The 26,176-nt window shown below is 43.1% G+C and overlaps 2 protein-coding genes across 8 annotated transcripts in view; both read right to left on the bottom strand.

The window, feature by feature from the left end:
- ube2m (ubiquitin conjugating enzyme E2 M) overlaps positions 1-2,337 on the bottom strand; it is a 47,452-nt gene extending 45,115 nt beyond the window's left edge. Inside the window, exon 1 of one of the 2 annotated variants that reach the window (XM_072271968.1) lies at positions 2,144-2,337. In XM_072271968.1, coding sequence (XP_072128069.1) covers positions 2,144-2,324 — 181 coding nt within the window. In that variant the 5' untranslated portion in view covers positions 2,325-2,337. The remainder of the gene's footprint in view (positions 1-2,143) is intronic. The other variant, XM_072271969.1, reaches the window with a different exon arrangement.
- Positions 2,338-12,069: 9,732 nt separating this feature from the next.
- Positions 12,070-26,176, bottom strand: part of LOC140204954 (transcription intermediary factor 1-beta-like) — a 118,779-nt gene continuing 104,672 nt past the window's right edge. For all 6 annotated transcript variants that reach the window (XM_072271961.1, XM_072271966.1, XM_072271965.1 and 3 more), the window contains 8 exons: positions 26,021-26,090; positions 24,152-24,200; positions 23,061-23,247; positions 21,031-21,362; positions 17,925-18,048; positions 15,358-15,435; positions 14,687-14,821; positions 12,070-12,703 (listed from right to left, as the gene is read on the bottom strand). In XM_072271961.1, the coding sequence (XP_072128062.1) occupies positions 12,485-12,703; positions 14,687-14,821; positions 15,358-15,435; positions 17,925-18,048; positions 21,031-21,362; positions 23,061-23,247; positions 24,152-24,200; positions 26,021-26,090 (1,194 nt within the window). In that variant the 3' untranslated portion in view covers positions 12,070-12,484. The remainder of the gene's footprint in view (positions 12,704-14,686; positions 14,822-15,357; positions 15,436-17,924; positions 18,049-21,030; positions 21,363-23,060; positions 23,248-24,151; positions 24,201-26,020; positions 26,091-26,176) is intronic.

The raw sequence follows: 26,176 nt of genomic DNA, 5'->3' as shown, positions 1-26,176 counted from the left end.
TTGGCACAACATCGTGGGCTGAAGGGCCTGTAGTGTTCTATGTACCTCTTCCCACTCTATTACTTGCAAGGATGCCATTCCTTTCTGTCACTTACTCCATCTCTGCCGTATCTGTTCTCATCGTAAGGCTTTCCATTCCTGGACCTGGGATGTCATCCTACATGTCTTCTCTTAACTCATCTTCCCCAACATAAGAGGGATAGGGTTCCCCTTGTTCTCGCTTCCGCATCCAACACATCAATCTCTGCAACTTACACCACCTCCAACGGGATCCCACCTCAAGTATTTTCCCTTCGCCTTCCTCAGGTATCGTTCTCAATGTGACTTCCTTGTCTACTTGTCTCCCCCAGTCATCACCCTCCTGACACTTATTCCTGCAAACATGCCAATTGCTATGCCTCCCTCACCACCTCTCCTATTTCCCCTTACCCCCTTACCAATCACCTGCCAGCTCATGTTTCGCACCCTCTCCCTACCCTTTTATTCATGCTCCTTCTCCTTTCAGCTCTGATTGCTCATTTCCCTATTTAGGTGCTGCCTGACCTGCTGAGTAACATTTTTCTGTGCTTTGATGACTTCTCGGCTTACCGCTCCATTACAACCAATGACTCACATTTCCTGTCTCCCTTCTTCCCGATGGCTATTGTGCATTCTGTACACTAGTCTTAATAAACTTCGGACACTTGTTAATGGACAAATACTGGTTGTCAACAAAACCCACTTCACAAGAACACCTTTCTCCATATACTGTGCGGAACTCACACAGAATGGACCAAAATGCCTTCAAATAGGTATTACCAAACCATAAACTCTTCAGATTTAAGTTGTAATCCAATTTACTACGTGCCCAACGATGCCAACCATTCATCCAGGTCTGTGAAATATTAGATGCTCAGCACTGAATTTATAATATATTTAGATTTATAAATTCAAGACAAGACACTGCTCTGTATAGTTACTTCACGTGACGTGAAGTAGGCCTCTTGAGATGAATTAAATACACAAATCGAGTATATACATCGCTCACATACCACGGCAGCTTAATAGAGAAATATGAATCTCTTACAGTCATAGGTATTCACATAACCAACCCAACAATCCACAAGTAGACACAGACCTGGAAACGCTGGATGTTATATGCTCAGGGGGTCTGACCACCATCTTTAGAGCCACTGTTTAAAGGTGCAAAAGGCAGGTGTGCTAGCAGCTGGCAGGGATAGGAGAGGGTTCAAAAAAAAAGGACTCTGAAATCAGCTGGGAAGATGCATATGCACACACAAATATCAACCGAGGAGAGAATCACGCACATAAGCTTATCAGGTGAGTTCACATATGTTTGGATGGATGACAAACACAGATCGGCAAGACAGAGCCAAACAACCAATCAGCTGTTAGAAACAACACAAGAACGGTGGATATTTGGGCAGCAAGAGATTTACTAATCACAATGAAGTATTAAAGCAGTCAATATCACACAAGGAAACATGAACTTGACCCCCCCCATGCATATATCTAAATTATTTACATCAAACTATTGTGTTATTCAACGTATTAGTGAGTGGGCAGTGGGGCCAGATGGTGAGGGGGTGGTGCTGGGAGACGAAAGGGGAGTGTGAAGTAGCAGAAGGTTCTGGTGGGGAGGTAACGCTGAGTGAAACAGCACTCGTGTGAAGGGACTACAGGAAGTGAGCGGTTAGATGTGGAAAGATCTCAGGAAATGTAGACGATATACCGGGGAAGGTGGGTGGAGAATGAGAGTGGAGGGTTGTTGGGCACAGGGAGCATTATAGAGGAGGGGTTTGGGGAAGTGGGAATGCAGCAGGTTGGGGTGAGGTAAGAGCTTGGGTGAGGGAGGGGGGTTGGGGCGGGAGGTAGGGGCATGGCGGTAGGGGTGTGTGTGGGTGGGTTGGGGAAGGAGTGGGTGGGGTGAGGGAAGAGGTTGGGGGTCAATCCACCCTCCCTCTGTCCCCACCCTTAGGGAGGCTGTATGTGAGCTGCGGCTGAGGGTGAGGAGGGTGTTAACTGACAGTTCCGGACCCTGTTCGTGGTCGTTCCCGGGACCCTCGACTCCTCCCGAGCTCCCTCCGCCCCACCAGCCGTAACTCGAGGCCGAGGCTGCCGGCGCGGCCTACCCAGGCCTCACCTTTACCTTTCTGAATGCGGAGCTGCGCGGCTGACGCCTTCTTGGTGCCGCTCTTGGTGGCTCCGGCGGCGTCTTCTTCTTTCTTCTGCTGCTTGAGCGAGAAGAGCTTGATCATGGTGCGGGGCAGCGGGGCCGGGAACCGGGAGCCGAGAGTCGGAGCCGCCGCTCGGGCCGGACACATGCGCAGAGCAGCATGGGAGCGGAGTCAGGGGTCAGGCCGGCGGAGGGGAGGAGCATCGGCTGAGTGTCTGAGGCTGCGTCTGTCTCGCTGCTTCAAACTCTCTCAGTTCCAGCCTTATTATCAATTGATCAGGACGAGATTACAGTGCTACTCCATTCAGTCCAAAAGCAGCATAAAAACACAGAGTAAATTATTTTTAAAAACACCTGATTTATTTGGAGTGACATTTAAGTTACAACTGAATTAAAAACAAGCAACTCTAAATGAGGCATTGATCAGTTGCTCGACAGACCCGGGGAAAAACAGTTTTTCGGTCTGAACGTCCGTGCAGAGACGCTCCTGTATCTCCTGTCGGATGGCGGGAGATTGAACAGGTGATTATTGGGATGGGGTGAGTCCATCACGATTTTGCGAGCCCGCCGGAGACACGGAGAATTTTTCCATATCAGGTAATTGTGTTCCAGTGATGTTCTGTGCAGTCCGATCACTCGAAGTGCTTTTTGGTCGATCTTGTTGCAGATACTGTACTAAACCATCACGCAGAGGGTCATTACACTCTCATTTACACATCGATAAAGGTTTACCAGAAGCCGGGGGGCGGGGGGCGCAGATTAGCTTTCTTTAATCTAAAATAGTATAGGCACTGTTCTGCCCTCCCTACTTTCAAGGAGGTGTTGGTGGTCCAAAAGAGCTCCTCTGTGATGTTCGGTCCCGAGAACTTAAAGCCGGAGACCCCTTTCACTGCTTCACCGTTTATGCGTGGTAGAGCTTGTTCATACCTTCTTGATTTCCACAAATTTATAATCATTTCTTTGTTTTTTTTATATATATGTGAAAGGTTATGGTTATTGTACCATTCAGACAGTTCCTGCACCTCCTCTCTGTATGCTGTTCCGTTGTTAGTTGTAATTAATCGGATCACTGTGGTTTGGTCTGCAAATTTGATGACGGGGTTGGTAGCATAGGCAGGGATACAGTTATGGATATAAAGGAGTGGGCTCTCTGGGTCAGGGAGGCTGATGTGTACTTGACTGTCAGGGTGCAATTCTTCCTGCTAGAGGCTGGGGAGCTCCCTCAGCAGTGTCAGGAAGGCGGTTGGGATATGGAATCACAGTGACCTCGAAGCCGCGCTAGTTGTAGGAGACAGTCGGTTTAACACGGACGTGACATTGGGTGTGGCCCTCGAGGTATCTTGGATACTGTAGACAATGAGGAAGTCGGAAGATTCAGGAAGTTGTTCAGAGCATGAGGATATACTTGGACGGTGAAAGAGGTTGAATATAGGAGACACAGAGAGTGGGAAACCGTAGGAATATAGTCTAAAGTGGTCCATCACAGAAACAGGCCCTTCAGACCATCATGCCTATGCCAACATTTTGTCCATCTACGCTAATCCCATTTGTTTACACCCTCCTTTTCTATGCCTATTCAAGCGCTTGTCTAAATCCTCTTATAAACCTCGTGATCGTATCTTATCCCAACACCTCATGTTCTAGCTATGAAGCATTTTGTGTGAGAAAACTTTCCTTCAAGGCTTCTTCCTCCCATCCTAAATCTATGCGCTCTTCTATTTTCTACAATGGCACAAAAGATTCCAACTATCCTGTCTGTACCACCTACAACTTTATAGACTATTGAGTCACTACCCCGCTTATTTCACTTTAAGCTATCTCATCTCTCCTTGTAAATAAGGTCCTCCAATCCAGGCAATACGATGGTGAATCTCTTCTGCACTCTCTCCAGCACAACCACATCCTTCCTACAGTGTGGTAACCAGCCCTGAACACAATTATCCAAGTCCAGACAAACCAGTTCTTTGTAAAGTTCTGTCCCATTTTTACATTCCAAGCCAAAATGCCAATGTCTCCTTCACCACCCCATCTTTCAGTTCATGGGAACATGGCCTAATTAGGGAGAGCCAGCTTGGTTTTGTGTGGAGCAAGTCTGGTCTTCCTAACCTGATTTGAGCTTTTTGACGAGGATGATTGATGAACGTAGAGCTGTGGATGTTGTCTAGTTGGATTTTAATAAGGAGTTTGTCAAGGTCCTTCAGGGGAGGCTCAACCAGAAGATTAAGATGCAGAGGAAACATGGTGAATTGACTGGGCTCAGAAATGACTTGTCCATGAAGGACAAAGGGTAGTGATTGAAGGGACTTATTCTAGCTGGAGGTCTGTCATTACTGGATCCACAGGGATCTGTTCTGTGACTCTGCTGTTAGTGATGTATACAAGTAACCTGGATGTAAATATAGTAAGTTTGCTGTGGTGGTGATGCCGTGGATAGCGTAGAAGACTGGTAAAGAATACAGTGGGATATAGATCTGTTGCAGATGTGGGCAGAGAAATAGCAAATGGAGTTTAACCCAGCCAAATGTGAGGTGTTGCACCTTGGTTGGTAAAATACAAAGAGACAGTATACTTAACAGTGTTGATGAGCAAAGGGATTTTTGTGTCCATATTCATAGCGCCCTGAAAATGGCTACACAGGTTGATGGGAACGTTAAGAAGGCATATAGCATGTTTGCCTTTATTAGTCGAGGCATTGAGTTCAAAAGTCAGGAAGTTATGTCGGAGCTTTATAAAACTCTAGTCTGGAGTACAGTTCTAGTTGCCCCATTATAGAAATGATGTCAAGGCTTTAGAGAAGGTGCAGAAAAGGTTTACTAGGATGTGACCTGGTTAGAGAGCACGTGCTATAATGAGAGGTTAGAAAAACTTGGGTTGTTTTCTCTGGAGTGGTAGAGGCTGAGGGAAGATCTGACAGAGGTGTATAAGATTATGAGAGGTGTAGATACAGCAGACAGACAGCATCTTTCTCCCAGGGTTGAAACGTCTAATACCAGAGGGCATGCTTTAAGGGGAAAGTGGGTAATTAGTTGCTTTTAAGAGACATTTAGTAAATAGGCACTTGCATGTGAGGAAAATGGAAGAATCTGGACAGCTTCTATTCTGTTCATATAAGACTTCTGAAGGGACCTCTTGTACGATATGGACTCTCGACCTTACTATTGACAGTACCTCCTTGTGGAGTTGTAGCTTACTGTCTACCTGTGCCGTAATTACTTTGTAACACTATATTCTGCCTTTCCTGTGTATTACCTTGATATACTGATGTTGTGAAATGATGTGTATGGACACCATGCAAAACAAAATTTTCCACTGTAACTTGGTACTTGTGGCAATTATGATTGGGTGTCCTTCCAATAATCTTGGCACCAGTTACATCCCAAAGTAGCATGTACATTCTTAGAATATGAGATAAACAATTAGACAGTAGAATATTCACTGGGCCAGAAAGGCCTGTTACCATGTTGTATTCTAAATAAGTACATTCAGAATATGGTAGGCACACTCAAGATGTGAAAGAAAAACAAGGGAAGGGACTTGGTAAATGAGAGATGTTAACTTCAGGGCTGTATACAAGGAAGTGAAAGGCAATTGGATGCATCTCTTCTCCCCATTAACCAAATCCCTCCCAAAATCTTCAAGTTTATATCTCGGTTTTGGGGAACAAACCTAAGGATTCTGAGTTGCAGTCCAATGTGAGTTGTGCAATTGTCTGTCTCAGACACCAGACATCAGTTATAAATGCTCCCAGAGTCAGTATTAGAATCTCTGCTTTACAGTGCCTTCAGCACCCAACATTGTTTACATAAATGACCATTACAACCACGAGTTCTAATCAATTTAACTACGAATTTTTGTGAATCACACACTTTTTTTTTACAGTTGAACCCCAAAAACAGGGAAAATGATAAAGCATGAAAAACTAAAAATTCTAAACCTGAAATGTCATCCACTTTCACTCACTACTTAGCAGTTGAGACACCTCTCTCAGCTATTACAGTCAGTATTCTTCCTGGATAAGTCACTGTTGGCTTTACACAACGCGACTGAGCAGGATTTGCCTGTTCCTCCTTGCAAAATTGCTCAAGCTGTGCAAGGTTAGTTGGAGAGCAGCAGTGAGCAACCTTGAGGTCTTGCCAGAGGTGTCCAATCAGCTTAAGGTCAGGACTCTGACTGGGCCACTCAAGGACATCCATTTTCTTCATCTGAAGTCACTCCATGATTCTTCCTCCCCAGTTCAAGCTTTCTGGCAGATGCTAGAAGATTTTTATCCAGGATCTCTCTGTATTTAACAGCATTCATCTTCCCATCAATCCTGACCAGATCTCTAGTCCCTGCTGCTGCAAATCACCCCCATAGCATGATGCTACCCCCACCATACCTTACAATAGGGTTGGTATTATCTGACTGATGTGCAGTGTTAGGTTTACACCACACATGTTGAGGACAAAAAGTTCCACTTTAGTCTCATCCAACCGCCGGACCTTCTTCCACATCTTTACAGTATCTTATAAGTAAACCTTGCAAAGTCTTTACGAGCAAGGTTTCCTTTTTTTTTAAGCCCAGGCTTCTTCCTTGACCCTCTTCCATAAAAACCGTTTTTGTCAAGGCCTTAAGAGATTGTGGAGCCATGAACTCATCTCCAGTTGCAGCCAGATTTCTGCAGGTCACTCAGAATGACTGTTTGCATCACAGTAGCCTCTCTTACGTGCTATTCTTCTCTGGTGACTATGTTTAGAGGGCAGCCTAATCAAGGCAGTGTGGTCGTGCTTTCATAGTTTTCCTCCCACTTTTTCAGTGTGGACTGCACTGAGCTCCAAGATATGTTCGGTATCTTTGATGTGGTCTGGTACCCTTCCCCAGATTTGCTATTCTCTATTATCAATTCCCTGACTTGTCTTAAATGCTCTTCTGTTGAAAATCTACCATACTGTTGGACCTTACAGAGAGAGAGAGGGTATTTATTTATTGAGATGTAACATGGAATAGGGCTTTCTAGCCGGGCTGACCAGCAACCCTCGATTAATCACAGGGCCATGTACAGTGATCAATTAATCCTTCAGACTATGGGAGGAAATCGGAGCACCTGGAGGAAAATCCAGTCACGGGGAGTACTTGAAAACTCCTTACAGACAGCAGCAGGAAATGTACCCAGGTCACTGGTGTGCTAACCTCTGCGCTATTGTGCTGCCCCATTCTTACGAATTCATTGAAATCAGGTGATCCTCAAATTTCCTACACCAACAAGGTAACACATTGCTCTTAAAGTTAGTGAGTAATTACAAAGGGGATGAATACTTTGTTAGCCTCACAATTTTGGTTTTTAATTTTCAGTAAATTCACAAGATTTGGAATTTTTCTTTTGATTTGACATGGTACATATTTTTTGTAGATTACCTCAAAAATACTACTTCAATACATTTTAAATTTAGAAAATGTGACAACAAAATGTGAAAATAGTTGTGGAGGGCGAATACTTTTTCAAGGCACTGCATTTTGTATATTTGTAATGATGTTAATGTTCAGGACACACTTTAAAATCTGCCAGGGTAAAAAACTTGGAGACATAGGGAAATGTTCAAGGTAGTAAAAGAACAGGTTGGGGAAATGAACTGACATGCAGCTAGTGAAAATTAATACAGAAAAATGCTGCATTTCATTTTTGGATCACCAAGGAGGCACTGCAGGAACACTGGTGGAATATCAGTGCCCTATGTTTGATCATGACTTCAGGCACTGTCTGTACGATTTGCACATTCTCCCCCCGATTGTGTGCGTTTCCTCCCACGTCCCACAATTATGTGGATGGCAGTTTAATGGATCACTGTAAATAGTCTCTGGTGTGAAGGTGGAGGCTAGATTCTTGGGCAATTGATGGGAATGCGGGGAGAATAAAATGCAATCAGTGTTGGATTAATGTAAATAGTTTCTTGTGGAGTGGGGACAAAGATTGAGAGGAGATGAAGTATTTAAAATAATGAAATGTCTAGACAAAATAGGTAAAAATGAATTATTCCCATTACAAGGTCAAAATTCCATGAGATAGAATGAAGGTCATCTGAAAAGCACCAAAAGTGACATGAGGAAAAACATTTTTGAATATTTAGTGATTAGAGTTGCTTTAATTAATATTTCTCATTTTTCAGTGTGAGACAATTATAGCACACCTTTCTGTCCCTTTACAGGCAAGGATGGCAGGTTCCCTCTGCAAACGATGTGTTTTTTATGACAATCCATTGCTTTTGTGTTCATCATCAATAAGCCCAGCTTTTTGTGTCTTAGTACCAGAATGTTCATCTGAATCTGAATGCTATAGCTGCCATTCTGGGATTTGATCACAGGTTTCAGGATTGGAAAGTGTAGTCACAGAACTGTCGTTATTTTCATGTCTTGCACTGTACTGCTGCCACAAAAAAATCATGACATATCTGAGTGATGATAAACCTGATTCTGATATGGGTCTCTATTGTGGATGGAGAGTGGAAAGGGGGAAGGGAGAAGGGAATCGTGGTTAGGAAAAGGGAAAGGGAGAGGGGAGGATGTGGGAAGAACCTAAGAGGCATCAATAAACCAAATATTTGGGAACAAATGTCCTTGCCTGGTGTCTGAAGGCTGGGTGTGTCTGCATCCACACCAACCCCTGCACCTGGCACTCCTTCTCTGCCACCCCTTCTGCGGTGTTCCGCCCTCGCCATTCCCAACATTCTTTAAACACAAAATAATCTGCAGATGCTGTGGTCAAAGCAACACTCACAACACGCTGGAGGAACTCAGCAGGTCAGGCAGCATCCGTGGAAAAGGTCGGTCGATGTTTTGGGCCGGAACCTGTCAGTCCTGACGAAGGGTTCCGGCCCGAAACGTCGACTCAACATTCTTTGCTCCCACCAGATTTACAAACTTGCTCTCCTCAGCACGTTGACAAATACAGTTCTGTGCAGAAGTCTTAGGCACCCTAGCTATATATGTTTACTTAAGACTTTTGCACAGAACTGTATATCCCCACATTCCCATCGTCTCTGCCCAGATTCCACCCTTCACAGACACAATGAAGGGCAATTTGCAGCAGTCAATTAATTTACTGGCCAGCGCTTCTTTAGAATGTGGGAAGAAGTCCATCCACACCATCACAGGGATAATGTACAAACTCTCACAGACACAATGAAGGGCAATTTACAGCGGCCAATTAACTTACTGGCCAGCACTTCTTTAGAATGTGGGAGGAAGTCCATCTACACCATCACAGGAAGAATGTACAAACTCCCGACAGCACTTGAGGTCAGGATGGAATGCAAGTCTCTAGTGCTGGAACGTGGCAGCTCAACTAAAGTGGGATATGGTCACAACAGAGTTGAGTGTTATTTGGAACTATATATGTGTGTGTGTATACATATATATATATTGTGTGTGTGTGTGTGTGTGTGTGTATGTGTATTCAAAGGTTGTGGAACAAACAAACACAGCAAGTTTCACGAAATAAGAATTTGATCCAAGTTAACCAAGATGAAAAGCTAGTGAACAGATCAAACCATTAATGCAAAATCCCGTAGGGGTGGAGACGGCATCCACAATAAATACCTGTTGTCAGGCCAAAGGAGTATTCCATTAATGGTCATGTTAAAATTAAGGTGAAACTTATAAAACACAATGAATAAAATGCTAGATTTGCTTCTAGTTTGTACAGATACTCAAGATTTCCCAAACTGCTTCGCAGGCTATGTAAGTGCTGTTATATCATAAGCAGGAAGAAAAATTTGGGTACAAAAGATACCCTCTGACAAGGACATAGAGGAAGAAAACATTCAAGAGGTTGTTATTCTGTTTTCCTACGTTGCTTTTCATTCCACCATTTCCCTCTCCTGTAGTTCATCAGCTGGGACTCAATGTCTCATGCAGCTGTTTGAGACCATGAGGTTGCGTTGAAGTCAAATTCCACTGCTGCGCTTGAAAATCTTAACTTGTAACTTTCCATATAAAGTGCTTTTGGTAAAACCCGGTGAATTGTTAAAGGGTTGATAAATATGGCCAATGGCTTTTGGGACCAACCACTGGTGAAGGAAGCTGTCAAAATAAAATTAGAAGAAAGGAATTTTAACAAAGACAGATGTCTCACTCCAAGAAAGAACTGGAATTTGATTGTAAACAAGGTGGAAGAGCAGAGACCTGATTGGATGAGGACTAACCAATCAGGAGGGAGGGACAATGAGGGTATAAATATCACTGGACTAAATCTATTTTTATGGGTTCCAGCACATGTAGGGGTGAAGGGGAATGAGAGGGTGGATGAGTTGGCAAAGAGGGCGTTAAAGAAAGAAAATAATAGAAATGCACATTAGTATCAGTAAAGCAGAGGTTAAGTGTGTAATCTGGGGAAAAAAATCAACCAAATGTGGCAAGACAGATGGGACAGGGAGGGGAAAGGGAGGCATTTATATTAAATACAAAAAAGTGTTGCAGGTACTAGGGTAGGTAGTGGATACAGAAGAGACTGTGTGGACTAGGTTAAGGCTGGGGCACAGTACGTTAAACAAAACATTGAAAATGATAGGGAAACACCAGACAGGATTGTGTGAGGAAAATCCGGAAGAGAACATGTAGTTCTGAGTTGCAGGAAGTATGGGATAGAGAGAGAGATGATGAGAATTAATCTAAGGGAATTGGGGGTGCAGGAATTCACATTAAAAGGGTTGCTGGGCATGGGTGAGAGAGCACTGGTCAGGGTATTTTTAGCTTTCTTAAGGGGTACAGGGGTTTTTTTTATAGGATATGATGAATAAGCAGGAATAGGGTACTAGGATGGCCAAAGATGGGAGGATAAAATGTAAGTTAGGGTATGTGTGTGGGTATGATTGGGTGAAGGAATTTGGAATGTAAGTCTATTGCACACTCCGGAGCAGAAGGTGGCGGTAATGCACCATTAAACTGGGTGCCAACTGCCGTAAAACAAGAAGAAGAAGAAGAATACCCAGGCATCATTCCTGAAGAAGATGGCAGAGTTTGTCATCAAAATGTCGGTTGTAATCGATACCTGTACCTGGCTGGAAGCCTGAGAAGGGTTTATTCATCATTTACACCAGGAATGTATTAGATCCTTTTTCATGTTGTATTTTCCCCAAACATGCAAGGTTTCCATGAGATTACCAGTTGAAATTACTGCAACCTCAGACTTGTTTGGTCTTTTGCCTAAATACTAATAAAAACAGGTATTCCATAAATATTACACTTGATTTTTATGCCATGTTTTAACGGACATCCTATCTGCCTGCAGAGTAAATTTTAAAATCTGATCTCACTTAAGTACATTTTCCCCTTTATTCGGACTTACCTCTCAATCTACTTACCTGATCCTAATCAGATTGCAGCCCGAATAATGACTGCCAGGCGAGAATTCCTTCCTAAATGTAAATTGATATATTGGATAAAAATCTACCTAATACATAATTTTATATTAATGTCACGTAGGATGCCATTTGAGGAAAAGTTTGCTATTCCAATGCAAGCATGAGGTTGGGTTGAGAATTATTTCTCTCTTCAAGTGAGTGATCTGGTAGGCAGTACAACAATCTCATGTCATTCTTATTGCAAAAGAACTTGTAGAGTGTTAATGTTCTCCTCAGGCTAGGTAGGTAGCCAGCTAGATGGTTCTGTTGTTCCAGGATCAGTTCAATCTGCCGTGTCAGCCCTCAATGTTCGGGATTCCTGGGAGTACCCAACTTCTGCATGGCACAAAAAAAACAGGCAGCCTATCATGGAATCATATTCCACAACGCAGAGCACAAACAACAGCTAGAATTCAAGAGATTATCAGAGGCCTTCCAGACCATGGTACACATGACTGGTTTACTTCAGCAATCCCAGTATTGGCAGACGGTTTGCTTTTATTACTTAGTGATGTAGGATTATTCCTCAGAGAAAATGAGTTTATTTACTCTTTGTTTTACTATGATCCAGTAAGAATTTCAACATGAAATACAGACAATATATATTACACATTATGGAATTTTTTAATACATACAGTTTACACATTAAAAAAACAACTCCAGCACTGGCCTCTGCAGTTATGCCCAGGATCAAAATAACCTTGTACTATTTGTCCAGCTGGATTTAAACTCAGTATTGGAGGTTTTCAAAGCTGGGAAGGCCTTTACATGGCCCTTCCTGAGCCCAGGTTTGTACACAAGTCCTTTCAGCAGCAGAGAACAAAGACTGCTGAGGCTTCTCCTCATTCCAACAAGGTTGCTCTGAGGGCCAGCTCTCAAGTCTGCTGTCAACCATCCTTTCAAAGTTGCCATCTCAAGCTTCCCATTCCAGATGTTAGTCACTCTCGAGCCGCCGTCTCTTAGCCTGCATGGGGCTACTGTCAGCCTCGTCCGAGGGACAAGTGGGGTCCCTCTGGTCAGTTTGGTCACAGTGTTTGCTGCCCGCCTCCATTGCCTGCTGATCTGCTGGGGTGCTGGCGAAGGCTTTGCCGCTGAAGACATCTGCTAATTTTTCTTCAAAGAATGACTCAAGTGTCAGAACCTCCTTTTTTTCCTTGAAAAGAATCCAGTTTTTCATCGTTAGATTAAGTTAAAAAAAAAGAAAATGAGCACAAACTATAATAAATGATTCTGCATTTGACATAATTAGGCACTACTAATTGCATTCATTCAATACCTACTAAATATCTAAGAGACTTCACATGGCATCAGACACACTGTAATCTGACCACAGAAGGAGGCTTGCAAGAGGTGATCCGGAGGCTGGTCACAGGGATACATGTCGTGGATTTTGAGAGCAGAGGTTAAGGAAGGAGTTGCATTAGTTTGAATGCTGGCAGTTTGTACCAATGTCAATGTGGAGGGACAATGCCAGTTCCTTTTCTACAAGCACGAGTAGCTGAGGGGGTTAATTTTTGAGCCAATAAAGACAATGAGAATGCACTCATTGCCTTTTGATTCATTAGCAGTCAGTCACAGAAAGTGCATAGGTAAAGGAACAGTATGACAATCAGAAACAGACAGAGGACATTGTAAGCTCTTTCCTAGACTTCATGGAAAGGGTTGGTGACTGCTGCACACAACGGTGTGACAGGAATTAGCTGCAGAGCAGTGAGTAATGAAGGTAACTTTCTCTACACCAAATGTCACAGACACCATGGAGGTCTCTGTGTGAGGGTTAGTGTGTTTTTGTAAAGTACTCAAGCCTGGCAAGACATCAACTTCATTTCTCACAATATAGATCCAGATAGGGGTAGGGCTAACAAACACAGGGTCAGTGATGTCAACAATGATTGACCACAAGACTATCAGACATAGGAACTGTAATAGGCCATTTGGCCCATCAAGTCCACTCCACCATTCAATCATGGCTGATCCTTTCTTCTCCTCCTCAGCCCCACTCTCTGTAATCTTTGACGTTGTGTTCAATCAAGAACCTATCAATCTCTGCCTTCAATACACCCAGACCTGGCCTCCACAGCTGCCTGTGGTAACAAATTCCACAAATTCACCACCCTCTGGCTAAAGATATTTCCCTGCATCTCTGTTTTAAATAGATGTCCCTCTATCCTGAGGCTGTGCCCACTTGTCCTAGACTCCCCCACCACGGGAAACATCCTTTCCACATCTACTCTGTCTAGGCCTTTCACCATTTGAAAGGTTTCAATGAGATCCCCCCACCATCCTTCAATTTTATCCAATTGGCTCTGGTTAGGTATGAAAATGCCATTCACTGTTTGTAAGTGCAAGACATTGAAATAAGTAAAAATTCTGTTTGTCCTCATTTCAAATGGTGTGAAGGATTATCTCCTCACAACAGGTTTAATGAATAAAATGAAAGATGTGTGAATGGGCCCATATGGTGACCTTGGTTGATGAAAGGTCTAGAGAGATGAAAGGGGTACAAGAACGTGGAAGGATTTGAAAATGATGATGAAAATTTGGAAACTCAAGGTGCTGTTTGGCTAGGAGTCGACGCACTGTTAGAGTAAAGCTCAGTGTCAAGGCTCTGAAAGATCACAGGCTTCTCTGAGTTGTTAATGTCTTTGGCCATTACAAATGGCCTTGCTCCTCTGCACTACAGCGGCTTTGGAATGAGTAAACATTCCCACAAGAAAGCACTGATACAGTAGGAAAAAGATGCAGATCTTACCCATAATGATAAACAACTGAGACATACAGTATGCACCAAGATTGGCACATAAATTATATGTCGTGGTGAATATGGGAGAAGTGTTCCTGACCTGTCTAAAGTTCTGAAAAAAAGCAGCAAATGAAAGTGATGATGCATCTTAAACACCAGAACCAAGTTCCTTCAACTCAGATTGCTTAAGAGCAGAAATGTTCCTGAGATCACCAATGTTACTTTGAATTTCACAATGACTTTCCAGAGATGGTAATGGACTTATCAGAAGCCACTCAAGACAAGAAAGTGATGTGAGAGGCAGAGGATTTCACAGACAGCAGTGATCTCATTTTGGCTTGGCACCAAGTTCCCTACACAGAATAGAAAAGAATCACCAAACTCCCTGCTTACCTGACTCAGTTTACTGAATGCCTTAAACATCAGTCGGGCCTCAAGCACAAACTCATCAGGTGAGGAGTAATGGGGCGAGCTTGCCCTCTCGAGTTTTGCTCTAATGGAAGACAAATCTAATTGCTGACTTTTCAACTGCAAAAGAACAAAATTAGTCTTTAGTTCAAAGCAGCAGAGGGTTCAGCAATGACCTTGCAAGGTGGGAAGAGACAAAAACAATGGGAGAACTTGGTTGATGTTTTGTATTCATAATGGAAAAACCTGACATAAAGCAGTAGCACACACACAGAAATATTTACAGGTTGCTTTCATGCAAGACTTTTCACAACTTCAATCTCTCAGAGCTCTCTACAGCCACGACATATTTATTAAAAAATTGAGATTTAGCAATTCATGCACAGCAACAGTCGCTAAATAATGATGCAGATATCAGGCAGACCAGTGGGAGAACTTACTTATCCTTTCCAGTATGATGGCATGGAACTTTCTATGGCTGTTAAAAGTTGCAGTTGAACATCTCAATATATTACCAGCACCTCTGATAGAGAGGGCCACTCCAACAATGTGTGCTCAAGTCTCAGGAATGCTCAGAGACAAGAGAGACAAAGAAATAAAATACATATTTCTTAAAAACAACAGATTCTATGAAGAGCTCGTCTTCAAATACTCACCTGGGAAGAGCCACTAGGGTTATGGAGAGCCTGGCTCATCTTATGAGATAGAAGAAACAGCAGTAAGCGTTCACATTTCTGTAAAATCACATCAGAATGAGAGAAAAATTTTATCATTTTACACTATGTCATGTCTATAAACAGTAATCAAAACACAGTGTGAACCCTATCACAGGGACTGTTTCTGATGGTTTAACCCTCCCTTGCTCAGCTCCCACACTTTGAAAGGATCTGTCTCGTAGATACTGGGTCAAAGAGACCGCAATGTGAGTTAATCATGGTCAATGAATGCTGAGGGGCTGATTAGTATCTTAAAGCGAACTTTCATTCTTCTCACAACTGCCATCCAAAGGTAGGCAAACACAAATAGGTAGTAACTTTAGCTGCTGACACATCTGAGGCTGCAGTTGGCCACATGACAGAGACACAGTGTTCTGTACCCGTAAGCAAGGGCCAGCCAGCAGTTTAACAGCAGCAAGCAGCACAGGCCAGAAAGTTGTGCTCGAGCTCAGCCAGTGTTTTTCACTGGGGTCACCCAGAACCAGTGTCAGCTGTGCAGAATATTGATGATCTTCCCTTCTCTATGCCAAGATCTGCTTAGGATTACTTGTGACATCACTTTTTTAAAATTATTTATTCATTGACGGGATGCGGGTGTCGCCAGCTAAGCCAGCATTTATTGCCCATCCCTAGTTAGAAATAAGCCAGCTCAGTACATCCTGGTCTAGGTAAACTTGTAACATCAACAATAGAAAAATCTGCACATGCTGGAAATCCAAACAACACACACAAAATGCTGGAGGAACTCAGCAGGCCAGATAGCATCTATGCAAAAGAGTAAACTGTTGGCATTTCGGGCCGAGATCCTTCATCAGAATTGGAGAAAAAACATGAGGTCAGAGTAAGAATGGATGGGGGTGGTGGGGGAGGAGGAAGAAATACAAAGTGGTAGGTGATATGTGAAACTGGGTGGGGATGGTGAAGTAAAGAGCTGGGAAGTCGATTTGGTGAAAAAGATACAGGGCTGGAGAAGGAGCCCCAGAGGAAGGTGATGGGCAGCTCGGGAGATAAAGTGAGAGGAGGAAATGGGAATGGTGAGGGAGAGAGGGGTAGGGCTATTACCGGAAGTTGTAGCATTGTCCAATTTAATGATCTTAAAGATTGAAAGGATTAGCTTTATTTGTCACAAGTACATCGAAACACTGAAGTATACAGTTTGTGCCAATAACCAACACAGTCCAAAGACGCATTTCCCCCATTTCTCGCACATCTGCTCTCACTCCATCCTCTAGGAATAGGGTTCCCCTTGTCCTCACCTACCACCCCACCAGCCTCCGGGTCCAACATATAATTCTCCGTAACTTCCGCCACCTCCAACGGGATCCCACCACTAAGCATATTTTTCCCTCCCCCCACCCCCCCACTCTGCTTTCCGCAGGGACCGTTCCCTACGCGACTCCCTTGTCCATTCGTCCCCACCATCCCTCCCCACTGATCTCCCCTCGGCACTTATCCTTGTAAGCAGAACAAGTGCTACAAATGCCCTTACACTTCCTCCCTCATTACCATTCAGGGCCCCAGACAGTCCTTCCAGGTGAGGTGACACTTCACCTGTGAGTCGGCTGGGGTGATATACTGCGTCTGGTGCTCCCGATGCGGCCTTCTATATATATATTGGCGAGACCTGACGCAGACTGGGAGATCATTTCACTGAACACCTACGCTCTGTCCGCCAGAGAAAGCAGGATCTCCCAGTGGCCACACATTTTAATTCCATGTCCCATTCCGACATGTCTATCCACGGCCTCCTCTACTGTAAAGATGAAGCCACACTCAGGTCGGAGGAACAACACCTTATATTCCATCCGGGTAGCCTCCAACCTGATGGCATGAACATTGACTGCTCAAACTTCCACTAATGCCCCACCTCCCTCTCGTACCCCCTTCCGTTATTTATTTATATACACACTTTCTTTTTCTCTCTCTCCTTTTTCTCCCTCTGTCCCTCTCACTATACCCCTTGCCCATACTTTGGGTTCCTCCCCTCCCCCTTTTCTTTCTCCCTAGGGCTCCTGTCTCATGATCCTCTCATATTCCTTTTGCCAATCAACTGTCCAGCTCTTGGCTCCATCCCTCCCCCTCCTGTCTTCTATTATTTCGGATCTCCCCCTCCCACTTTCAAATCTCTTACTAGCTCTTCTTTCAGTTCGTCCAGACGAAGGGTCTCGGCCCGAAACGTTGACTGTACCTCTTCCTAGAGATGCTGCCTGGCCTGCTGTGTTCACCAGCAACTTTTGTGTGTGTTGCGGTCCAAAGATGTGTTGGGAGCAGCCTGCAAGTATCGCCATGCACACAACTTACTAACCCTAACATCTTTGGAACTCGGGAGGAAACCCATGCAGCCACACAGAGAACATACAAACCACTTACAGACAGCAGCAGGAATCAAACTCCAATCACTGGCCCGTAAAGCATTACACTATCTGTTATGGTACTGTGCCGTCCTTTACTAATAATCCTTCAAATTCTGATTGCCTTGATTACCCACTGCAAGTTTTAATACAAACCTTCTGATCGAGAGCAGCAAGGCCTTCCTTAACCTCATTTCTGCTGTCTGCCAATGTCGCTGAGCTTTCACTCTCAACCTCAGATGTTGCCAAGTCCACACATAAGGAACATGTCCATTCAACACTGAAGAAAAATAAATAAATCACACATCAATAATGAGTTCTTCCCGAGCAGTTTAACCACCATATTGCTGCATGAGATTTAATGTCAGACCATCATTGTGGATATTGCGCCCACTGTTCTGGTGTCTATGTTACACAAAGCACACCAAAGCATTTGGCAATAAGATTCCACTGAGCTTACACCACAGGCACCTGGACTGTCCCATCCATGTCACACATAAGCATCCTGCCATGTTCCCTCATAATGTCCCATCCACACCTCCTGCTCCTTCTCTCATCTCTTTACCCAACTTACTCCCGGATGCATTCATACATTTCATCTCAACCAGTGAGTTCCACACTCTAACCAATTCCTGGATAAAGATGATCTTCCTGCTCAATCTTTTCTGATAGTTTTAGTTTCTTATCATCCTCGCAAATAAACTTTCACTTTCCCCAATGCTTCTGGATGCACTGTACAAAATGGAACCAGAACAGTAACAATGTTCAGAATTATGTTCCTGCCTTTAACCGTGTGCCTTTAGACACTAACTTGTGCTTAGAGCAAATAGATTTTAAATAGCATCATTTGTGTGTGTTCTTGTTCAAAAAGCAGTTGTTTTCTTACTGATAAGTGGTGAGAAATAAGTAGTAAGACAACTCAGACTGTTTTGCTCACCATTCAAGCTTGGAGTTGCCAGAAATGGCTGGGGATGAAAATAAAACTAATTCACTACTTCAATAATTCAGAATTGGAATTAGCTTTAATGTCACTGGCATGTCATAAAACTTGTACTTCTGCAGCAGCAATATATCATAATGAGATCTATCAATTACATTAAGTATATAAAAAATAAGTAGTGCAAAAACAGGGGGGAAATACTGAGGTGGTGTTCACGGGTTCAATGTCCATTTAGAAATCCGACTGTGGAAGGGAAGAAGCTGTTCCTGAAATGTTGAGCGTGTGTCTTCAGGTTCCTATACCTCCTCCTTGATGGTAGCAATGACAAGAGGGCATGTCCTGGATGATTGAGTCCTTAATGATGGATGCTGCCTTTTTGAGGCATCACTTTTTGAAGATGTCCCAGATGCTAACAGGCTAGTGTTCATGGAGTTTTTTTAACTTTCGGCAGCTTTTTCCAATCCTGTGCAGTGGCCCCTCTGTATCAGACAGTGATTCAACCAGTTAGAGTGGTCTCCATGGCACATCTGTAGAAATTTTAGAATGTCTGTGGTGACGTACCGATTCTCCTCAAACTCCTAATAAAATATAGCCACTGTGATGCCTTCTCTGTAATTGCATCAATATGTTGGACCCAGAGTAGATCCTCAGAGATGTTGACTCCCAGGAACTTGAAATTGCTCACTCTTTCCATTTCTGGTCCCTCAATGAGGACTGGTGTGTGTTTCCTCGACTTCCCCTTCCTGAAGTCCACAATCAATTCCTTGGTCTTACTGACGTTCAGTGCAAGATTGTTGCTGTGACACTCAACCAGCTGATCTATCTTGCTCCTGTACACCTTCTTGGCACCATCTGAAATTCTGCCAATAACTATTAATTTACAGATGGCGTTCTACTGTACAATCATGGGTGCAAAGCAAGCAGAGCAGTGGGCTAAGTATGCATCCTTGAGGTGCACCAGTCTTGATTCTCAGTGAGGAAGAGATATTATTTCCAATCCGCAGAGTGTGGTCTCCCGGTGAGAAAGTGAAGGATCCAGTTGCAGAAAGAGGTAGAGGCCCAGGTCATGGAGTTTGTTGATTAGAACTGAGGATATGATTGTGTTGAACGTTGAGCTGTAACCAATGAACAGCAGTCTAAGTATTAGTAATGCCCTGGTGATCCAAGTGGAAGGCCAATGAGATTACATCTGCTGGAGACCTATTAGTTGCAGTAGGTCCAGGTCCTTGCTTAGGCAGGAGTTGATTCTAGCAATGACCAGCCTTCTCAAAGTACTTCATCACAGTAGCCGTGAGTGTCACTAGGCGAAAGTCATTGAGGTAGCTCAGTCTGCTCTTCTTGGGCACTGGTATGACAGTGTACTTTTGATGAATTCCTCTGTTCATATCTATTAGGATCTAATACAGAGTTTTATAGTACTGTAGTAGCACTGGTAGTGTTCTAATTTGTTCTGTATTGTATTAATTGCATAATGAGCTACTTTGGCTAATTGGGGCAGCTGCTCAATTGGGCCAAAATGTACTGGTTCCTATGTGTTCCAATTAACCGGAGTCCACTATGTATATGTAGACACTAGGCACATGAACATCTGACAGGAAATGAAAAGTAGTGGTGGTGGGGGGTGTGGAGGGGTGGGTTAGTTGGTGGAGGTATTGATCAGCCTTACTGCTCACTGCTGTTTCATCGATAAATTTCACAAGTGAATATGATTTCGTTATGATATAAGAGGCCATTCTGGACCATCAAATCACTGCCAGTTCAAAGATTTATCCTATTACCCAGTGACTTTCTGTCATCTATTCACCTAACTTTCCCATCAATTCCCCCAAATGCTCTGATTCATCTGTGCATGAGAAGTTACAGTGACCAATTAAGCTGCCCATGTCTTTATGATGGGAGGGGAAATTGGAGCAGCTGACAAAATCCACAGAGTCATGGGATAACAAAGACAACACGGGAGGTCAGGATTGAACACAGGTCACAGGAGCAATGATACAACACCTCTAGTAGCTGCACCGCTGTGGTTTCTAACGAGTTTCAACAATAATCCAGTAGTTTAGTAGCTTCATCGTTACCATTAATGAATTGAACTTTTTAAAAAAATTTCTGACTTTAATTAATTAGTTCAATTTAAATTCCTGAACTGTTGCAACAGAATTTGAACTTGCCAATGGTCTGGAATTGACTGCTGCTTCAGTAAACCAAACAGCGTATCCTCAATGAAGAAGAAACACGCAGCTTAGCCTCAATGCTACCTTAACAAGCTTGGAACATCAGCTCACTGCTTACTAACCACCTTGAAACATTCCGTCTTGGACTTACCTGGGCACACTGAGCAAAGCCGGGATATGACAGCCAATGTGAAACACTTTCAGGCAACGGCTACAACACGGCAACTCGCCTCCTTTCCCACAAACAACGCAGACCACCTCATCCGCCTCCTCACCCTTCTCACTGGCACTGCACAGCGGCGACGCCTTGAGGTCCGCTATACTCCCGGGTGACTTTTCACTGGGGGAAGGTGTGGGGCTCAGGGTGTGATGGGTACGCTTGCTTGCAACCTCAGTTCTCTCATTAAAGACAAATTCGATTTCGGTCACTGATGCGGGAGAGACTGAGTTCGGTGGCGTCAAGGTGCTCGCCAGTGTTGGTGCCTGCGGGTTAGAGACAGAGTTACCACTTTGTGATGAGCAAGTCCAGGACATCACAGGTAAAGAAGAGAAGATTTTAATCAGGCAAGAGTACAGCACTACGCAGCCGTGATTGTATTCATTTGTAGAATCAGCAGAAGAGGAAGCTGAAAGCCTTACAGCAGATCCTTACTTCCAAACTGTCAGATACTGGAGGGCATAAATTTTTGACGAGAAGAGAAAATTTAAAAAAGAATTTATGCATCTAGTGTTTTCTTTTGCACAGAGGTATCTCCTGGAATGCACTGCTGGGGCAGGTGATGGTAGCAATGTTTACAAGGCAGTTAAAAAGGTACATGAACATGAAGAAGGGATATTGACTGGTGGGAATAGGCTGAATTGGTATCACAGTCAGTACAGACATTGTGGACCTGAGGCCATACTCCTGTGCTGTATTGTTCTATGTTCTATTTCAGATGGCCTTGTACTCTATCTGCTTTCCATCACGTGATACAGTCTTGCTCGGCACTACAGACAGCAGTACACAGCAATGACCCTTTTATCCACACAGCACCTCATGGGTAGCACCACAGATCTGGTACAAGCCCACAGGAAGGAACCCTTCATCCACACAGCATCACAGGGGTAGCCCAAGTGGAGGTGAATACTTATTGAACATTCAGATGTCACCATGACCCAAGCAGCCCTGTCTTCAACTCCACAAACTGGTTCTACTATTCTAAGCCTTACCTTGAGAAAACAACCCTATAGTACATAGTGGTGCCAATATACAAGAATACTTCCTTAACTATTTATTCATTACAATGTGCCTTCAACACTCCATGGGTTAGAAAGAAAACACTGCTACTTTGAGACAATTGAAAGCAGCAAAAAGTTCTGCCAGCATTTCTGTAATTTGTAAATCTACTCTGGTTTTCAATTGTTCATTTGTGTTTAGCACTACAAAACATTTCATGGACGCAAATTAAGCCACATAAAGCGGGAAAAAATATACAAGTGGGATAAAATCCATCTTCCCAATAGCAGCACAGGTTGACACGGTAATAAAGAAAGTGTATGTCATGCTTGGCTTTATAAGTTGAGGAAATGAGTTCAAGGGTCTGGAAGTTATCTGGTGCGTTGCATCCAGCTCTGGCCGCCACATTGTAGGAAGGATGTGGAGGTTACGGCGAGAGTGCAGAAGAGGTTTACTCGATTAGAGGGTATGAACTACAAGGAGAGGCTGGACAAACTTTGGTTTTCTCTGGAGCGGAGGTATCCAATAAAAGTTTATAAAATTATGAGGTATCTTTTTTCCAGGGTTACGATGTCTAATGCTAGAGGGTATGCACTTTAGGTGGGAGCGGTAAGTTCAAAGGAGATGTGTGGAGCAACATTTTTTTTTAAAAAACACAAAATGGTGGCTGCTGCCACAGGTACAGTGGAGGCAAATATGATAGAGATACTTAAAAAGCTCTTCGACAGGCACATACATTTTCAGAGAATTCTGGAATATAAACATACTTTAGACAGAAGGGATTAGTTTATTTAGGCATTTAGTTACATTTAATTAATTCCACACAACACACTGGGCCTAATGGCCTGTTCCTGTGCTGTACTAATTGCCCAAACATTCACAGATAAGCTGATGGAAACAGTATGAAAGGAATGGAATATCTCAGTTCAAAATCCAAGGAGACATTTAAACGAGTCCATAAATACCGTGAAGGTTGGATTTATAGGCAAGCCATCTCTTTCGATGATGATCAGGTTGAACTCATCCTGTCCACTGCCTGGTAACAGTTTGAAGGTTGGCAGCTCAGTGTCAGTAGACAAGTCGATTTGCAATCGCTCTAACCGCACATAAGGGTCCTTCTTGTTCGATTTAGGTTTAAGGTTTGAGTCCGAACTAAAATCAGAAAAAGCACACAGGGTCATACATTATCAATAGTTCAAATCCATATGAAAAAAGAATCACACAGACACTACAAATCTGAAATAAGAAAATGCTTGAAACACTCAGCAGGCTGAGTAACACATGGGGAAAGAGAATAAGATTTAATGTTCTAACAAAGGTTCTCAACTTGATACATTAACTCTTATCCCCAGCATGAGTGCACCCAGCATCCTCTATCTGAGAAACTGAGACCAATACACAAGGCAGCTGGTGCAATGTTTATTCTCTGGGTGATGTAGCGAATTGCAGGGTTAACATGACAGCCTTTTACTCTGCAGTTTGTGTGTGCTGTCCTTGGCATCTCAGTGATGGCAACATGCAGTCCTGCACCATTGACCATGTACCTGAACTTCGATCACAAGGACTTGTCCCTTGTAAACATTCCCATTTTGAGTATGTGTCTACGCAGGAGGCAAAAGGGGTTTGGGCATGGAATATGAGGTGAAGTACAAGGAGTAGTGTATCTGGTCTCAGGGAGTGCATACCAAGCAAGGGATTTCACGCTATGAATCCTCCCGCAGGATGTATCACAAATGACCAATGCTTGCCCCAGGCTGTCATTTTCTTGCGCCACAGATAGAAGCCATTCAGTTCACTACATCTAAACCAGGTCTAAAAACATACTGCCATCAATCGCAAACGCCCCGTATTTCCTAGTAACCCATTTTCCCTACACATGCCCATTAATATCCACTCACTCTCCCACCAACTACTTACACTTGGGAAATTTACAGTGGAACATTAATTTAACAGCCAGCACATCTTTGGGATGTGGAAGAAAATCCTTGCAAAGGATTGTTTATGCCTCTATCCACCAAGGGATCATCTTGTAAAAATTCAAACTAAAGAGTCTTACCTGTCACCAGTGTGCTTTATGGTACACTGCAAAGGCATGCATCTGGACTCTGAGATAAATGCAAACATAAATATATAAATAATAAGCAAGGTATTTTATTTGTCAATATTACAAAGGCTGTAGCAAGTTTAAACCGAGTCTATATTAAATACATATTCACTTTTTGAAAAGCATTTCAGAAGCTTTACGAAAGCAAAGGCATATACAGGCTGCTGTCATGGAAAAACACAGAAACTAGTCATACAATGTAATTAAATATGAACTTTTATACACAGAACATTAGAATACGACAATACTACAGTTTATGCAAAGATCAGATTAAATCACAGTTGGAAGTATTATTTTCAATACTGGGCACCACACCACACTAATGGATGAATGAACAGACCAGACAAAAATTCAGTACAGATCTATCAGAATGACACCTCAACTTCAAGGGTAAATTAGATAATACACAAATACTGTGGAATGCAGAAATTTAAAAGTGTTGTGATTGAGGTTTTCAAGATATTACGTGGCGAAGTAGATAGAGAGGAACCATTTTCAATAACTGTGGAGTCTAGGACTTCATTACAAATTGGGACCAGCTCAATGTTGGGGACTATAAACATTTCCATTTCCCACGGAGTTTGTGCTGACCCCCAAGCACCTATTTTATATTAATCTCATCCTCTTGACAACTATGAAATTAATTCCTGTTAATAGGAGGCATGAGGAAAAGGAGGGTATGTGAAGCTGGATCATGGATTAGATCTTAATGATTAGCTACTGTTATATTATACCAGAAACGTGCAGAATGAAGAACCTACCGAAGATTTCAGTGATTTCCTGCACTCCTCTCTAAAAGACACCAACTTAAATCGTGATAATTCAAACATTCAAACAGGACGTCTCCCTAAATTCTTGATATCTTGGTTTCCAGGTGTCAGGTTTGAGGCATATTTGTCTGATCTCATCAGCTTATGATGATAAAGTATGTCAAAAGGGTTAACACGTTAGTTAAACAATAGTAGCCTGTTCTTTCTGAAAGAAACCGCTGATGATCAACAGATGTGCTAAGCCACATTTCTTCTCGGAGTTAGACAGCGTTGCAAGGTCTTTGTTTCTTTGTGCAGTCAAGCGCAGAAATAGGACCACTCCAGCCTGTTTGTGTATGAGGCCATAATACCTATTCTGTAATTTATCTTTCGGTACTGTCAAGCAATAGAGAAGTCTGACTCCGGCTTTAGGGGGAGAGGGGTGATGTGTGTGTGTGGTATCTGAACGACTATATCCATTCTGTAAGGGGAATTGAGAGTTAGTTGGTGGATCGGGCAGGAACAGTCATAGACTGTTCCTGTGTGAGCAACTGAGTAAGCCCTTGGTGCATTGAATAAATGGAAAACCAAACCAATGTACTGGAAAGGACAATAGATCGTGTGGACATATGCAAACGTACCCAGAAGCTGACTAGGTATCCAAAGTTTAAAGTACATTCCCAAGGAGACACAGCGAAGAACATTAGAGACAGAAATAAAGGTGACAGACCCAGGCAGGGAACACTGTCATCTGATTTGTGACAGACTATTGGTTGAAGTAGTCTTGCACACCACTTGAGGAACCAAAACGAGGAAATAACAAATGATCAGGTAAGGATAGTCCTTGCACTACTTATAGCTGGTGATGGTGCCACCCTGTTTCTGTGCTGTAATTATTATATGGTTATGGTTATATGAAGCACCTTGGAAGCCGCTAAAGTTGTGAGAGGTATCACTGTAATCAGAAGACTTCCATGCACTGCAAAAACAGGATTTCTTGATTGCTCATAGAATGGATTTGTGATCATGGAAATTTTATTCAGAGCAAGTAATTCATGTTGACACCAATTACCTGAAGCTTGCTGCAATTCTTTGATGTTTCTCTGCTCCTCCTGCTCAGTGGTGGTACTGACATTTGACAGCTGTTAATAAGATAGAAAATATAGCAGTTATTTCCCTTGATTGATTACTGAAATCTGAAAAACACAGTCATGACATCTCTGCAAAT

The sequence above is a fragment of the Mobula birostris genome, chromosome 11 (assembly GCF_030028105.1).
Source record: "Mobula birostris isolate sMobBir1 chromosome 11, sMobBir1.hap1, whole genome shotgun sequence".
Taxonomy (NCBI): domain Eukaryota; kingdom Metazoa; phylum Chordata; class Chondrichthyes; order Myliobatiformes; family Myliobatidae; genus Mobula; species Mobula birostris.
The sequence above is the reverse complement of the archived record's forward strand: the minus strand, read 5'-3'. Positions and strand labels throughout refer to the sequence as shown.